At 35.1% G+C, this 17,020-nt stretch overlaps 1 protein-coding gene across 15 annotated transcripts in view; it reads right to left on the reverse strand.

Annotated features, from left to right (window-relative positions):
* Nucleotides 1-7,139: 7,139 nt before the first annotated feature.
* The window catches only part of LOC110447077 (rap guanine nucleotide exchange factor 6-like), a 136,323-nt gene continuing 126,442 nt past the window's right edge, over nucleotides 7,140-17,020 (reverse strand). For 14 of the 15 annotated variants that reach the window (XM_021492515.1, XM_021492502.1, XM_021492507.1 and 11 more), the window contains 2 exons: nucleotides 15,448-15,654; nucleotides 7,140-10,852 (listed from right to left, as the gene is read on the reverse strand). In XM_021492515.1, coding sequence (XP_021348190.1) covers nucleotides 10,821-10,852; nucleotides 15,448-15,654 — 239 coding nt within the window. In that variant the 3' untranslated portion in view covers nucleotides 7,140-10,820. The remainder of the gene's footprint in view (nucleotides 10,853-15,447; nucleotides 15,655-17,020) is intronic. The other variant, XM_021492508.1, reaches the window with a different exon arrangement.

Consider the following 17,020-nt stretch of genomic DNA (forward strand, 5'->3'; position numbering starts at 1 on the left):
GGTTATACAGAACAAATCATTTATGGTTTTAAACATATTTGACCCCTGTGACCTTGAATGTCGAACAAGGACATTAGGTTGAACAGAGTATATATTCTTCAAACCTAGCATGTTTCTAGCAAAATATCTGTACCTTTTGGTTATACAGAAAAAATCATTTATGGTTTTAAACCTATTTGACCCCTGTGCCCTTGAATATAAGTCAAGGTCATTTATTTGAACAAACTTGGTAGTCTTTCATCAAAGCATGTTACATGCCAACTATCATCAACCTAGGCCTCTCGGGTATTCAGAAGAAGTTGTTTAAATGTTTTAAACATATTTGACCCCTGTGACCTTCAATATAAGTCAAGGTCATTTATTTGAACAAACTTGCTAGTTTTTTTTATCCCAGCATGTTAATGGCCAAATGTAAGCATCCTAGGCCTTTTGGTTGTTCAGCAGAAGTTGTTTAAATGTTTTGAACATATTTGACCCCTGTGACCTTGAATATAAGTCAAGGTCATTTATTTGAACAAACTTGCTAGCCCTTCATCCAAGCATGTTACTGGCCAAATTTAGGCACCCTAGGCCTCTTGACTATTCAGAAGAAGTTGTTTAAATGTTTTGAACATATTTGACTCCTGTGACCCAAAATATTTGTCAATTTCATTCATTTTAACAAACTTGGTAGTCCTTCATCTTAGCATGTTACTGGCCAAATATCCTTATCCTAGGCCTCTTAGTTATTCAGAAGAAGTTGTTTAAAGATTTTTTAAGACAATTGACCCCTGTGACCTTGAATATTTGTCAAGGTCATTTATTTGAACAAATTAGGTAGCCCTTTATCCCAGCATGCTTCTGGCCAATTATCATCACTCTGGGCATTTTGGTTAGTCAGAAGAAGTTGCTTCAAGTTTTTAACATATTTGACCCCTGTGACCTTGAAAATAGGTGAAGGTCATTTATTTGAACAAACTTGGTAGCCCTTCATTCCAGTTTGCTTCTGGCCAAATATCATCACCCTATGCCTCTTGGTTATTAAGTAGAAGTTGTTTAAAGTAAAATATTGACGCCGGACGGACGACGGATGCCGCACCACAGCATAAGCTCACTTGGCCCTTCGAGTCAAAACACAATTCACTTTACAAATATTGACAAGTTATTCACAAATAATAACGAGAAAAGTTATGGTTGAAATCGATACGACTTTAAATCGTATGCCAGCAACCAGGTTATGTCTATGTACTCCTCGTAAAAGGAAGTTTATAAAACAGTTCTTGTAGGTCAAATAAGAGACAAGTTCCTCTCTACTTAAAACTTGTTATCTATCTGGGCCATAGACACATAAAGTAGGCGGAGCCAGTGGGCCAGAGACAAAACCTTCATACACCTGGTCATATCTACAGGTAGGCCGAGCCAGTGGGTCCGAGACAAAACGTAAGCACATGTACATCTGGTCATATAGTAGGCCGAGTCAGTGCACGTGGGACAGAGACAAAACCTTAAAACACCTGGTCATATCTACAGGTAGGCCGAGCCAGTGGGTCAGAGATAAAACCTTAAAACACCTGGTCATATCTACAGGTAGGCCGAGCCAGACATTTACCTGTACTGATAAACTTCCTGTAGGATATGCCTTAACGAAACCTGCATGTTTTGGAAAAATCCTGCTTCGGTGCATTTATTTACATGTACTTTGAGAAGAATATTTCTTTTCAATAACAAGATTCTAATAACGTCAGGAAATGTAAAACGTGTTCTTGGTCGAATAGAAATGTAGATCTTGACTAAATAGACGTAGAACTTGACACGGAAGGATGTGTAAGGCTCGACATGACAGCACAGAGAAATAACCGGATTTCGTCCAAAATACATGTTCAATGGGCCTGAATCGCTCACCTGGTATTAATCTCACACTTGTAATCTTAAAAGTGGACTAAAATGCAGCTACAGGAAGAATATCAGTGTTTGATTCATAAGAGCCTATTAAAAGATTTAAACATATGACACCTGTGACCTTGAATGTCGAACAAGGACATTAGGTTGAACAGAGTTTAAAGTCTTCCAACCCAGCATGCTTTTGGCAAAATATCATAACCTTGGACCTATTGGTTATGCAGAACAAGTCATTTAAAGATTTAAACATATATTGCCCCCTGTGACCTTGAATATGGGCGAAGGTCATTCATTTTGACAAAATTGGTAGCCCTTCATTCCAGCCTGTTGATGACCAAATATCATCGGCCCCTGTGACCTTGAATATTTGTAAAGGTCATTCATTTGAACAAACTTGGTAGCCCTTTATCCTGGCATGTAATTGGCCAAATATCATTATCCTAGGCTTCTTAGTTATTCAGAAGAAGTTGTTTAAAGGTTTTAAACATATTTGACCCCTGTGACCTTGAATATATGTGGGGGTCATTCATTTGAACAAACTTGATAGCCCTTTACCCCAGCATGCTACTGGCCGAATATCATCCTCCTGGGCATTTTGGTTATTGAGAAGAAGTTGTTTAAAGTTTTAAACATATTTGACCCCTGTGACCTTGAATATGGGTGAAGGTCATTCGTTTAAACAAACTTTGTAGCCCTTCATCTCCGCATGCTACTGGCCAAATATCATCACCCTAGGCATTTTGGTTATTCAGAAGAAGTTGTTTAAAGTTTTTTTAAGACAATTGACCCCTGTGACCTTGAATATAATTGAAGGTCATTCATTTGAACAAACTTGGTAGCCCTTCACCCAAGCATGCTACAGGCCCAATATCAGTACCCTAGGCTTTTTGGTTATTGAGAAGAAGTTGTTTAAAGCAAAAAGTTGACGCCGGACAGACGGACGCCGGACGCCGGACGACGGACGGACGACGGATGCTGCACCATAACATAATGATGGTTGCGAACCTGATGCAATAAAAGCTTTACCCTTAAGAAACACCTGGTCCCGACTCCGATTTACAAGTTTCTTGATTTTTGCTGATATCTTTTCGCATCGACTGAAATCTTCTTTTATTTACTTCGTATTCCCGGTGATTATGGTTGCATGACCTTCAGTCCCCGAAGTCGTCGTAACTTTGTTCATTGAATTTATTACATAGAATTAATCACACTCTGAACTACAGTAAGTTGATGGATGAGAATAACGGTAATTTCAGACACAATGAGGTACCAGGTATTTGAAAAGTAAAATGGAATATGGAAGCAGAGTTCAAAGAAAATGATTTGACACCATGGCACTGAAATTATGTTTAATGCCAGTTTTTTTTCCTTATTGATAAAAAAACATTAAATACGATGACCGTCTAAGTCAGATTCTGTCTAAATGATGATATAGTTTTATATCCTGGTAAGAATTACCTGTATTTTCATTAATTTTTGAATTTGATGTATTTTTATGAATGACAGGTAAATTAAAATGTCTTTAAGATTTACTGTGGCTCCCATCTTCCTTGATGGACATATTTCCTGGAATCATCACTGGCGTCAAATGGCGATCCTCCCGAGTTGTTACGTTCTGTATTTCCTTTTATTTTGATATCTCCTCATTTCCCAATGTCTTTATATTCTAAAACTGTCCTGGAATGTTGATTTTATGGTTTCTTTGATTTTTACTTCATCCTAATAAATAAATCTTTATGTGAAATTACAATATAGTGTCAGAAAAAAGGCGGTGGTATTTTTATTAATTCTTCCACGTAAATGCAGCTATGATTGGTTGTTAGTTTATTATGTGCAAGTGTACTTTTAGAACAATGAAATGATCACCTTTGACCATAAAACCTATATTTCATTGGTGAACATACATAACGATAATGGTGAGAATGATAACAGCCCGCAGTTAAAGAAACCAGAAACACAGACATCCTTACTATAAACTGTACATGTCTTTATTTTCATGCTCAACGTGTTCAATTTATGACAATGGACATTACAATGCATGATGGGAAATGTTTGGGTAAGGCTATGATTTTATAAATCATAACCTTGTTTATATTTAACACCAGTTGGTGTTTCTGTAGAACGATTTATGTAAATGCATTTTGAGATACCTGTACATCCAGCTTCTATGGTAATCTTGTACATCCAGCTTCTATTGTAATTTCACATTGTACTGTAAGACTTTAAGGAGGTAGATTTCCCTATTAACACTGATAGCAAGTAGGAAACCCTTATAACAATCACACCCAAGCACAACACTTTGGGCAGGTTTCACTTTGGGCAGGTTTCTTTTGGTAATATAAACTGCAGCATTCCTTAAGTCATTTTTCCCATCATACCAAAATAAATCAATTGCATTATTTGACTGAACGAACAGTTCTGCATTTATTTCTTTAGTTGAAAATCAATAAATTTTACCAAATTTATTTCTCTTGATTGTGACTGCAATATATTTCCCAGGATCCCGAGGGGAACCTTGGAGAAGGAACTTGAATAATTGTCAATACTGTATCATTATCATAACTGTGTAAATAAATCTCTTTCTGTATCATAAACTTAGAGTAAATATTCTGACCATGCTTTAGAACTTTTCAAAGTTCCCTCTGTTAAGGCCATATGCTACCTTACTAAGACAATTATTGCTTTTCCAAAAGCATTCCACATTAAGAAACATGTATGAATCAAACCTCATAGAAATGGATATGTGGTCCTGGTTTCAATACATATTTGATAACAAAATAAATTTGAAAAGCACAGAACAAAGTTATTCTGATCATAACATAATACAAATTAAATATATTTAAAGAAGATAACTTGAATACAAATCACCAGTATATTGTGCAAGGTAGCATATGGCCTTAACATACAACTTTCTCACTTAAAAAGCTCTTGTTTAAATATTAATCCAGAAAAAATACAAATCTGTCAAATAAAACATTCAATGTCTAGCTGTATGTCTTCTTAGCATTACCAAACATTGGTAGTCAAGTTCTGCAAAGTTTTTTCCCATTTTTCTCTCTCATAAATTTGTCAGTAAATATTTGAACCCTTTTTTGTTCGCTGTCAAATAGTGATCAATTTGATCTTCCAGGATGATTATGTTTCAGTTTAATTAAAAACAAATTTATTACAGAATTCAATTTTTTTTTTTTATAATAATTGGTAATTTAAGCTAGATGAAACTAGTTTCAATCACCCACATGTGATCTGGTAATTGTAAGTCAATTAATCCAGTTCTTATAAAACAAAGTTTTGGTAACAATTTGAAAATGTAACTTCAATGCTGAACTTGTTTTACAATATTTTTGATGTGCTTAAATGTTTTAATGCTGTTCAAATGCGACATATGATCCAAATACTTTCATTACACTAACAACTACACATGTCCTCTTGTACAGCGACATAGGACACCGCCTTTTCTCAGCGAGCACTCCGTCCATCCATTCAACTTAGATTGCATTAAGTCTAGTACAAACATAACACTTACACTTCTTGCATATATAGATTTATCCACACACTTCTCTGACAGACAAGATACAATTTCTCTGGCACAAACGTATATAAATCTCATAACACTGTTAGATTTGTGAATGTAGTGACGTGATCTGAGGCTTAATACACATATTTGTTCTGCATATTATTTCAGATCTTAATGAATCAAATATGTTCAATGTAGCCAGATAAACAAATCAACACAAGTATTGCCAAATCCCTTCTGTTAACACCAAAATTCTGTCTTATAAACAAAGCTGAAGACTCGAGTCAAATTTACAAAGTAAAACAAAGGATAATCCACTTAGTACATCACATGATAGAATACTGGCTGTTCATTGGATAACACCAACACACCTGGAAGTGATAGTGCGAGAATCTGGCACTATATGATATCTATCATTATAGAGAACATTGGAGGTGTTTTTCATTTCTGAAGCAATTTCTAAAAAGGATTGTACCGAAACCATTACTGCCTACCGCTGAGAAGTTTATGTTGTTGAATGGTTAATTATTAAGCTGAATACTATCACAGAAAAATATTTTTAAAAATCATATGTTTTCCATGAAGTGTGGTCACACAACTTTGCACTATGTAATTTATTTTCTCTTTTTTTTCTACATCCAAAAAAAGCAAAGTTCATTTTCTATCAGAAGTTAAGACTTGTGCTTACACACCTGTACTAACAGAATCTGAGGTTTACACTCGTGTCTTGTAAACAATGTTTTTTAAATTGTTACTATACCTGCAATTTTTTTTTTTTTGAAATGTTTGTTGATAAAGCCAGTTCTGTTGGGCACATCCAAATCTGCCAACAAGTTTTTGGTATTTTTAGACAGACAAAAATCTTTGTAAATCTGACTCCAGACTTAAATCAAGGGCACATCCAAATCTGCCAACAAGTTTTTGGTATTTTTAGACAGACAAAAATCTTTGTAAATCTGACTCCAGACTTAAATCAAGTCTTGCTTGAATGAACCTGTGGACAAGGATAAATTGTTAAACATGCTTCATTTCTACATTGTATATATTACAGAACTCAGATATTTCATAATAATACAATAGTTTGTTTGTAAAATGAGAATGAGTCTGTGCGACACAATTCAAATTCAGGCAAGAATACTGTACTGAATAACAAAAAGTATACAGGTCAAACTAGTCCCGTATGTATCACTCAATAAGTTAAAACTATAATGTATCTATAGTGTATACCCAGTACCTCTGTAGTGTACACATATCACGGTCACTCCCGTGTCTACCACGGTGTCGGAGTTCTTAAGTACAAGGCTGCTAAACAGAATCCTACGTATAACTAACTGTAAACGCATCAGTTCTACATTTATTGGTATACCTATAGTTTTATATTCTATGGAAATATTTTACACAGGCTGTGATGTAAGTATCGGTGTTTCCATTATTTTATGAAAGTTTTTAACAAATATTGATTACAGAACTTTTACTTCATACATATGTATATACATGGCATAGATTGGTGTTCTCTTTTTATAATTATCGATCTTATAGTTATCAGAAATAACAAGGAAAAAGTAAAGTGCACAAAACACAGAATCCGCTCATCAATGCTGTATATATATAATGTTAGTGTTATTTATCTTGGTAGTCTGTAAAATGTGATCAACTCTCTTTTATTTAAGTTTTAAAGCACCAAATGAAGACATTTAAGTATACAATCTATGGTCAGCGTTGAGTGCTAATATTGATTTTTTTTAAGCTTACCTATTTTTCTTATTTCTGTTACTCAGTTGACAATGTTATCAGGTCAAATTGAGTGTTAGAGGAGATGGACCATATATATTTTCATTCCATAGCTAGCCTTATCTACTGTGATCAATATTTCAATATATGACTTATAATCTGCAGGGGAGGGTTAGGCTCCCGATTGTATCAGCAGACAAGTACATATCTAGCCTGGTTTATGTTCCTAGACATTAAGGACTTTCACTGGGTCTACATCCAGATATCAAATCGGAGTAAGGCCAAATAAAATATATGTTTAATTCAGGTTAATCTCCCTACCTTCACCCCTAGTTAACTTCAGTAGACTCTACCATAGCTTTATCTGGATGAGTCCATTGTGGTCCACAGTGGTGAAAGGGTTAAATAGTACTGCCAACCCTCTACCAGGTTTTCAGGCATGTACTGTTTCATATTTAGAGCACTAGCCCCCATGCAGATTTTAAAGACTTATTTTAAAAGTATTTTCACAGTAAATATTGAGCGATGACATAAAATAGACCAGCTCCGGGGGCGTTAAGCTAGTGGAATAGCATACCCCTGATTTTTCTGTAGTCAAGCACTGGTAATATCTGGATCTGCAGTGCTCTACAGTTCCTATTTTGTCTTTATACAGTATAAGTTAATTCTGTTTGGCCTTAAATTATTCTTCATGGTCCATACTATCAAACATTGATCACCAATCCTGATCATTTTAATGTGAACAATTATTTTCAATCAACAACAGAGCGTAGAAAAAAAATCTAGGTCAATTTTGTCTCCAAATATTTCAAAGTGAACTTAATTAATTATATTTGTAACAAACAGAATTCCATACTTGTAAATTTTGCAATGTTATAAGGAAATGTGTTTCATAAAGGACTACGATCACTTGTGTTTGAAGGTCCACTGTGGATATATAGAGGCTACCTCTAGCATTTACTGACTTAACTCATTCACCCCTGAAGACACATTTGAACTAATCCGTTTCAAATGTTGGAATAGTCCATTATGAAATTTCAGGGGTTAATGTCTTAATAACCAAATATAATCATATGTTATAAGCTTAGTTTTAGAAGAAATACTAGCATCCCATTTATCAAATGTATCACAGCGGGGGACGTGACGACAAAGTGGTCAGAAGATAGTCTTTGTGCTAAGTACTTTGGAGACAATGTTTTACACTAAACATTTTACTTTTTATTGCTTAAATTAAAACTTAACACAAACTCGATGTTTGCCAAAACCCGACACAATAGTACTGTTTTTCATCTGTGTCAGATCTAGTTTACACTCTGCAAACCTAACCTACAGTAACTGAAACTTAACATATTAATCATGTACTGTAAGGCAAATAAAACACGTTTATTTCCTGTTACATGTCTGAAAAAATTTAGGGTAATAAATTAAATACTTCCATTTTTATAAGAATTACCGTATATAGGAGAGTAAACTCGACAGTGCTTGCTGGAAATCAGCCTTAAAAGTAAAGGGTATAGGTATGGTAACTGGAAACAAAAAAAACACCAAATTGGTCTAACTGTTCTTGTTTTCCCAGGTTCTGTTTTTTTCGTTATAACAAAAAATACTTAAAAAGACCAAACCATTATGGTATCTTTATAATGAAGTACTGAAGTAAAAAATATGTCTTAACTTTTTTTATTAAATTTAATGTATGCAGCAATTGATTGTCCAAAATTTCTTGAAATTTTCCCGAGGACAATTTGAATTTTTTAAGATACATCGAAATACAATTATAATTCTTGTATAATGCGTATTTGTTTACCAACAAGACTGGGTACGTACACAATATGAGGGAATGGAGGAAATAAATAAAATGAGTCGTACCATGGAGAGATATAGATGTTACCGGTCAAAGTCTCATCGCTACCAGTTTGTAAGGTAGCCACACTAGTAAACCAGAGCTCTGTTGTAGCAACACTAATTAGCTTGATATGCTTGATAGTCAAATATTTAATATCTATTTTTTTCAACCCGACTACGAAATGTTCTAATAATTTGATTTGTCAAGGAAGTAATTTTGACTGCCAGAATGCGCTCTTTTTCTTTCAAGTTTAAATAAATTGCAAAACATTTTCATCATAATTTCCAATTTTATCTTCGTGGATCAAATCTGAAGCAAAGTTAGTTTGATACAACAGAGACCTGTGCAAGACAAATATGATATGGAACATATGGAAGCTCGTAGAATTAATTGTCAATAACAACAACAAAATCTAAATGAAATGGCACCACTGCATAGACTTCAGAGTAAAAGTGTCAATGTTGCCACCTCTCCACTGTAGCACTATTTGTTTCAGGTTTCAAGTCCGACATAATCCTCGTCACCCTTGACCTTTGCACCGTGTCAAAGGTCAGAATGTCAATGCTGACAATATCAGTGAGTTTGGCTACATCATACAAATGAGTTAAACAGGTCACCAGTGTAAATATATATATTACACTTTATCACTGGCCTTGTCAATAACGCGTTATACACGTTTTGTATAGTTATATACAGTTTTACGGTAAATCTGCTGATTGTTTATCTCAGTGTCAAGTCGTCACACGATGGAGGTTGAACTGCTCTGTGGGAGTCACCAGCATAACCCGATGTTAAACAAGTATTTGAATTAAGTCTGTGCAATACCTTCAAATCAGAGTTTCTCAAACAAGGCTGTAAAGTTTGAAGTGTACCACGAAGTACTTGTAATTCATCTCGGTCAACAGAACAGAACCACTAGCATCTTTCTCTGGGTAAAATGTACTCTGGGTATTAATAGTTAAGATCGGAGATTCAATATCACAGTCAATAACCATTGTGACTTTTGGTCGTAAGACAATTTTGTCTCAATCGTACATAGATTTCCCAGAACCATTGCACAAACAATTAGGTCGAATTCCTAATCCACATGATGACTTTAAATGAGATTCACTCCATCACTACAGTGTATTTCCAAACTGGCTGACAAACACGACATCACATGATGAAGTTGAGTGTTCTCTGAAGAGAATTGAAGGTCATGTAACGGTCATCCCGCGCAGTAATCCATCATGACATGAATTCCTCATGAAATAATGATTATCATCGATGAATATTCAAGACTATTTCACAAGCAGACTAGAACTACATCCTGCTATGGATGTATATATTTTGACAGGCGACGGTTCTATGGGAGCATCTGGACCAAATCCTGATCAAGTGGATGACTATTCCACATGATCACCACATTTCTAAATCCACTGAATCCACAAAATCTACACGCAGCAAGAAGTCAATGTAAGATGCTGGGAGTGGAGAAAATGTAGAACTTGTAGAGCGATGTTCATTAGAAAATGGGCCACAATGGCATCGTCCCCGAGAGTATATAGCATGACCTGACACCATGGAGAAAACACTTCATTTTAATACGACACGTTCCGCATAAATGGTACAAATCGGGTCCACCGGAATCCATGTGATCGGATACAACATTTTCCCCACGAGTCCGAGCGACGTCCGCCCTAGCCCCTCCTTCCCTGTAACCATTATCACAGATATCAGACAAAACTTCTTCCTGTTATTGCACTTAGTCCATGCTGACCAATGGTCAGCTGCCCCTGGACACTGGTCAGTTGTCCAGGCTTGAACCTTGGCTGGCCAGCGTATGGCAGTTCCAGAGAAACCATCCGCCTATCATACTGCGGACACTTGCTCCTCTTCAGCATCTACAAGAACAAAAGAACATGTCAGACAAGTTCAAAGGTCAGGGTTAGGTAATTCACATTACAGGACGATCTTGTTGTATCGTATTTATCCGGCTGTAAGGCTGTGTCTGTTAATAAGCCCAGGTTTATATATTGAAGTTCAGTAAAACCGCCAAAACACGCCCTATAGTAATTTAAGCCCTGTCCCACTTTGAGTTAAAGATTATGTGTCAGCTTACTGGGCTAACTGCAGGATAAATATGATAGTAAACAAATTTTATGTTAAACCCATTTATACAACTTCTACATGCTCTGGACCTGCCTGTATGGATTCATTCGGACTACAGGTCGTAAACAAGGAAATTTACCCATAGCGATGGATTTCATCATTTGTTTGGTTATGTTGAATGTCTCGATGTAGCCAAGATTGAAGGCAGGAGATGTTGTATGACGTTGGAATTCTGTAAATTCTGGTGTAAGAAGACATTGAATAGTATAAAACTTTTCACCTATTCTGAACATATAGGATTCCAGATTTACTTCTACTTCACATTGTTTGACAAGGTGAAGATCTGGTGCATGAACGCAAATTTTTATTTTTTTCTAATTGACACTGTTCTACCAGGCTGGTTATCTCTAATTGACACTGTTCTACCAGGCTGGTTATCTCTAAATGACATGGGTTACATCTCTGCAGATTACCTCTGTTGGACTTGGATGCAGGTTTATATACACAGGTTGCCAGATTAAGAAGGGTTCAGTTTGAACTGTACCACTGAGTACATGTAATAACTTAAAATTTCTCATCAGCAAGGTATCATATGTGCAACACAACTAATTTCACAAACACAAACACTCTGGGTATTTCCCCTACGGTTTCACAAACACAAACACACTGGGTATTTCCCCTACGGTTTCACAAACACAAACACTCTGGGTATTTCCCCTACATTTCTCACACACAAACACTCTGGGGATTTCCCCTACATTTCTCAAACACAAACACTCTGGGGATTTCCCCTACATTTCTCACACACAAACACTCTGGGTATTTCCCCTACATTTCTCTCAAGTCACGCTCTGTAACTGACCTGGTTTAGTCTATAAAGGTGAAACATTTACGTACAAATGCACTCAAACTCTGTTTAAGAATAGCGTGTTTATGGGACAGCTTTTATGTCAATACAGCTGGTGTCCCATTTCACTGATAAACAGGTAATTTCTGGTTAATGGATATCCTCCGAACCCTCTCTTTGTCATGACTTCACTGTACCGACACTACCATGCCTCACCATACATACAGTGTGCACTTCAGGTTTTTCCTCTTATATTGTACTTATGCAATTTTTCTTTATAATATACAATATTTTTAAACACCCTTTTTTTTTTTGGCACCATTAAAAACATAATAATAAATTTCTATTTTTTTTTATTTTTTATTTTTATCTTCTACCAGTTTTGTGTATCAAGATCCACATGACCCATGTACAACACCTAAGTGGGATAAGTCTTTCTCTTACCCTGGACCTGTGTATCCACATTTTTCTCCGTGCAACATATTCTTGTTTAACCCTCGGGTTGAGACAAGGAGATTTCCCAGTCAAAACAAATGTACGACGTCATGTCAACAATACATCAACGTATGTCACGCCAACAATACATCAACGTATGTCACGCCAACAATACATCAACGTATGTCACGCCAACAATACATCAACGTATGTCAAGCCAACAATACATCAACGTATGTCACGACAACAATACAACTACCAGGTCAACTGGGTAGGAGATGAAGAATCGTTCACCACTTGAGGTGGGGAATTTCAACTCTAAGGAATACATTCTCAAGTAGCCAAACACTCAGCAAGCCGCCTATTTGGTAAATTAAAAATCTTCACCCTCGGGTTGAGATTCCTGTTTCTGTTTCAAAAGTCATAAAATAACGTTTCATTTATAGTGTGTTTAAATTAACCTGCAAATACTCATAACATTTCAATAATATTAGTTTGGTAAATTTACAACTTTGTAAACATATTTTTATAATACTGTTTTTGCACATGCAAAGAACATTCTGTGTCAAAAGTTTGCTTGAGTCACTTTGTTTTTTTTATTAACTCATTCACCCCTGAAATTTCATAATGAACTATATTCCAACTGTTGAATTGGAAGAGTTCAAATGTGTCTTCAGGGGTGAATGAGTTTAAAACAAACTTAGCATTTTTATTTTTTTTTATTTTTTAAATCAACAACTATTTCTTGGAGAAATCAACAATATCTCAATTCTGAAAATTAATATTTGTTAGAAAACAACAAATTTACATCACTAACAACCATATATTACACACATGCATCTGACCGTTAGGCCTTGTACGGCTTCAAATGGTTCACCATTAACAACATTTATACTATAACTCATAGGAAATATTCACGATTACAACTATGTCAGCTGAACCGCAAACTTTTGAGAAAGTTTTATTAAGGGCGATAATAAAAACAGCTGCCCTAGCACGATCTAGTGAAAGTAGGAGAAATAGGTTCACAAACTCTTCATGCCAAAATGCATAGATGGAATGCCAGGCGGTTAGGAACTATAGAGATATCTGTAACTTAATATATCAGAAGGAAAATCAAGAGGAGGATACTATCTTAAATAGAACAGAAAGTAAATACGGAATGTTGTCAGAATTTGTTAAAGTATGCAAAAGTAAAAAATTGAATTTTCATGATTTTTTTTGAATTCAAGACAATTTTTCGTTAAATATTTGAAAGAAAAAAAAATGAATTGCATTTCATATACAATTAAGTTAAATGCAAATACTTTTAAAATTCGCTGATGTCACGACTAATCAAAATAATTCATAAGCGCATACATTAAAATCAATTGAAATCAATTAAAATTGTACAAATGTAACCATTCAGAGTAATTTTTCCTTGGGGTAATAAAGGGTGCAATAAAACTACATATAATAAATGTAATTAAAATAAGTTCAGCATTAACATAACAATACCAGTTCACCAAGTAAAATGTCACCAAAGTTTGTTTACAATACAAAGCTAGGCAGTCAACATCACCCGTCGGTTAGAGTTAGTTGATGGGGGGGGGGGTTGGGGGGGAATCGGGTAGGAAGGAAACAGCATGCTGTTTGTGGAATGGTTAGAATTGTAATTATCGGTGCTGCAAATAAATTCATCTGTTATATTTTCTTTCATTCAATCATAGTCAAACACTCACAAATGAATCCTTATTACCTTACAATCTTATTACCTTCCAATCTTATTACATTACAATCTTATTACCTTACAATCTTATTACTTTCCAATCTAACTATATCTATACTCTACCCAGTTTCTTTTCATACTGACCATTCAGCATTTCATCAAAATGACCAATTATTATTTCCTTTCCATTGGAGTCTCTGAGACATAAATAAAAGTCAATGACAAAGGTCTGATAACTGATATTAATTTTACAAAAATTAAAAAATAATAACCTTCTCTGAAGTTGTCCCCCCCTTGAACTGACTGCGTTATTTTATTAAATCTTCAAAATATAAACTTGTATTTAATATAAAAAAGGATTCAATGAAAGAAGACGTAAAAGCCAAATTACATGTGATGCAAATTTCGAGGTATTAAATTGACACAAGTCATGTTTGTCTGAAAACTCTGGAAAAATTGTCAGTTGTCAAAATGCCAAATGGTTTTTATTTAACATACATTTCCACTCAAACGGGTGCAGCAAGAATATCTTGGATCAAACTAAACAATTCTCGTGTGGTAGAGCGTTTTAAAAACTTCAGTGCAATTTGTGTATTTCTTTCAAGATTTTAAAACAATTCTCTTCAATATGACTGAAAGCAGTGTTGATTTATATACAATTTCATTATATAAGCAGTATAAAGTTTTTTCCTAAAATGAAATATTGAAATCATTTTTCTAAATATTCATTCATCTTTGGACGGTGAAGTTGATCGATCTTGAAGCTTCTTTTTTGTAGAAAACATTTCTTATTCCTGTAATCTGATAGACATCTATTAACGGCTGGCAATCTGGCCAGTTCTGGCTACAGTTTGTAAGGAATTGTCTGAATCATGCTAAAATTGTCAATTTTCATATAAAGTTACAGGGTTTAGATTTGTTCAGGTTCACAGGATGGTAATTCTGTTTTCATTCCCACACAAGATTGTAACTTGACGAACCTTCAAGATTTACGAGTCTGGTGAAGCACCTGGCCATGCTGATTGGCTAAAAGCTGTAAACAAGCGAATCACATGACGCGGTTTATGATTGTCACCATATCAAGTTCATTTAAATTTAGTACAAATTATTTGTGACATCACAAACAGATACTGAACCAGCAGGTGACATTCATTAACACATAAAACAAACGATATATATGAATATAGCCACAAGGCAAATTTCCACGAAAGCAGTTACATTCAAAATGTAACTCGCACAGCAAGGGACACAACTGGAAAATGATCGAAATCAGACGTGTTGAATACAAAACAAGATGGACACTCTAGACAAACAAGACATTTTAACACAAAAACGTGTCGTAACAGACAGACAGCCTACCACACACAGAAACCCTAGCGGGAGGTCGTATCACCTACCATCCATTGATGATCTGTAATGCCTATCGCCCGACGAGATCTCGCCGTTCTGGTGGTAGCCCACTACACCATCATGCGAGCGCGTTCGTTCCAGCTGCCACGTGTGCTTCTGGCGGGCATACTGTGCCATTTGCGTAGCAGAGCGGTAGTCGGGGAGAGGTGGTCGTCTTACGTTTGTGTACGTTTGGTGAATATATTGGCTATACGCTGTCGGAGGAAAGGCAGAAGGAGACACCTCGTATATAGTACAGCTTTTCAAGATAAGTCATATGCAACAGTCAAAGCTCAATAGACAGAGTAAGAAATCAACAGAATGGTCACACAGCTGGAGGTCTAACATTTAAACATACAAATTAGTTATTCTCAATTCTACTGGTGACTTTTGATGTTTGTATTGAAGCAAATCAAACAGAATCATCTCTTTCTATTTCTCTCAAAATAAAAATCGAATTCAAATTACACACAAGTTAAACCTAAAGAATCATAAAATAATCTTAATGTACTATTCATCAAAACTATAACGGATTAAATTCAAATTCTATATTCAAACAGAAATTGGCATCCAAGCATTTCTCCTTCAATTTCTAGAACTTTTTCCACAATAAATTTTCTTAGATAAGAAAAGCTGAAAACCTTGTGTATGAAAATGATTGCCATTATCATTCATTGGTAAATTGACAAACTAATTTAACTTGAAGCTTAAAAAAACGATGCTGACAGAAAATAACGAACTATTCGTAAGATTTTCAAATTGAAGTAAATAACATGGAAAATGACAAAAAGATATTTTTGGAGCCAAGTTCATGATTTGAAGACATGTTCATCGACATGGCGTCACTGATACCATCTACCGCATACAATATGATATGTTCAAGCAGATACGACAAGCCCTGATTAAAATGTGATTTTCAATTTATACTCTTTTCCAACATACACTGGAAACTGATTGGTTTAATTAGTTCTCTACATATGATTATATATAATTTGTGTTACAGTGATTCTGCAGTGCCCTCCCAGCCCCCAATTCATGATGCAGTGATGATATTGAAATCCATATTGATCTCTAAGAAAAGTGTTGTGATATATATATATAGATATATAAGTGATTGATATACATAGATGTGCTTGCCTTATCACAATGGATGTGCCCTGGGCCTGTGTACTATACCTGTATCAAGTTGTCAGAACTGATTTACAATTTTAGGTTAGAAATATATAGAACCTATTGGCAGCAGTATAAGAACAGAGACCACAGTCGTGTTCCTTTTAACCGTCACCAAAGTTGATTGACTGGACGCAAAGACATAGATTTTTTTTCATTTTGTTAAACAAAACAAAACTATTGCGAATTAAGACACATTTTGCAGGCATCTGCAAAAGTGGGTCATTTATTTATATATTTTATCAATCTAAATCATAAATTTTCTGGAGATTAATACTTGAATTATGGAGAAAAAAAATATTGACACACTTAAATGAAAAACAAATACTTGGACAATCAAGAAAATTTGTTGTTAATATTTTTCTCTTTTCCAAAAACCAAATTGGCCTTGATCACGATACGATACAAAGT

The sequence above is a fragment of the Mizuhopecten yessoensis genome, unplaced genomic scaffold, assembly GCF_002113885.1.
Source record: "Mizuhopecten yessoensis strain PY_sf001 unplaced genomic scaffold, ASM211388v2 scaffold3151, whole genome shotgun sequence".
Lineage (NCBI taxonomy): Eukaryota > Metazoa > Mollusca > Bivalvia > Pectinida > Pectinidae > Mizuhopecten > Mizuhopecten yessoensis.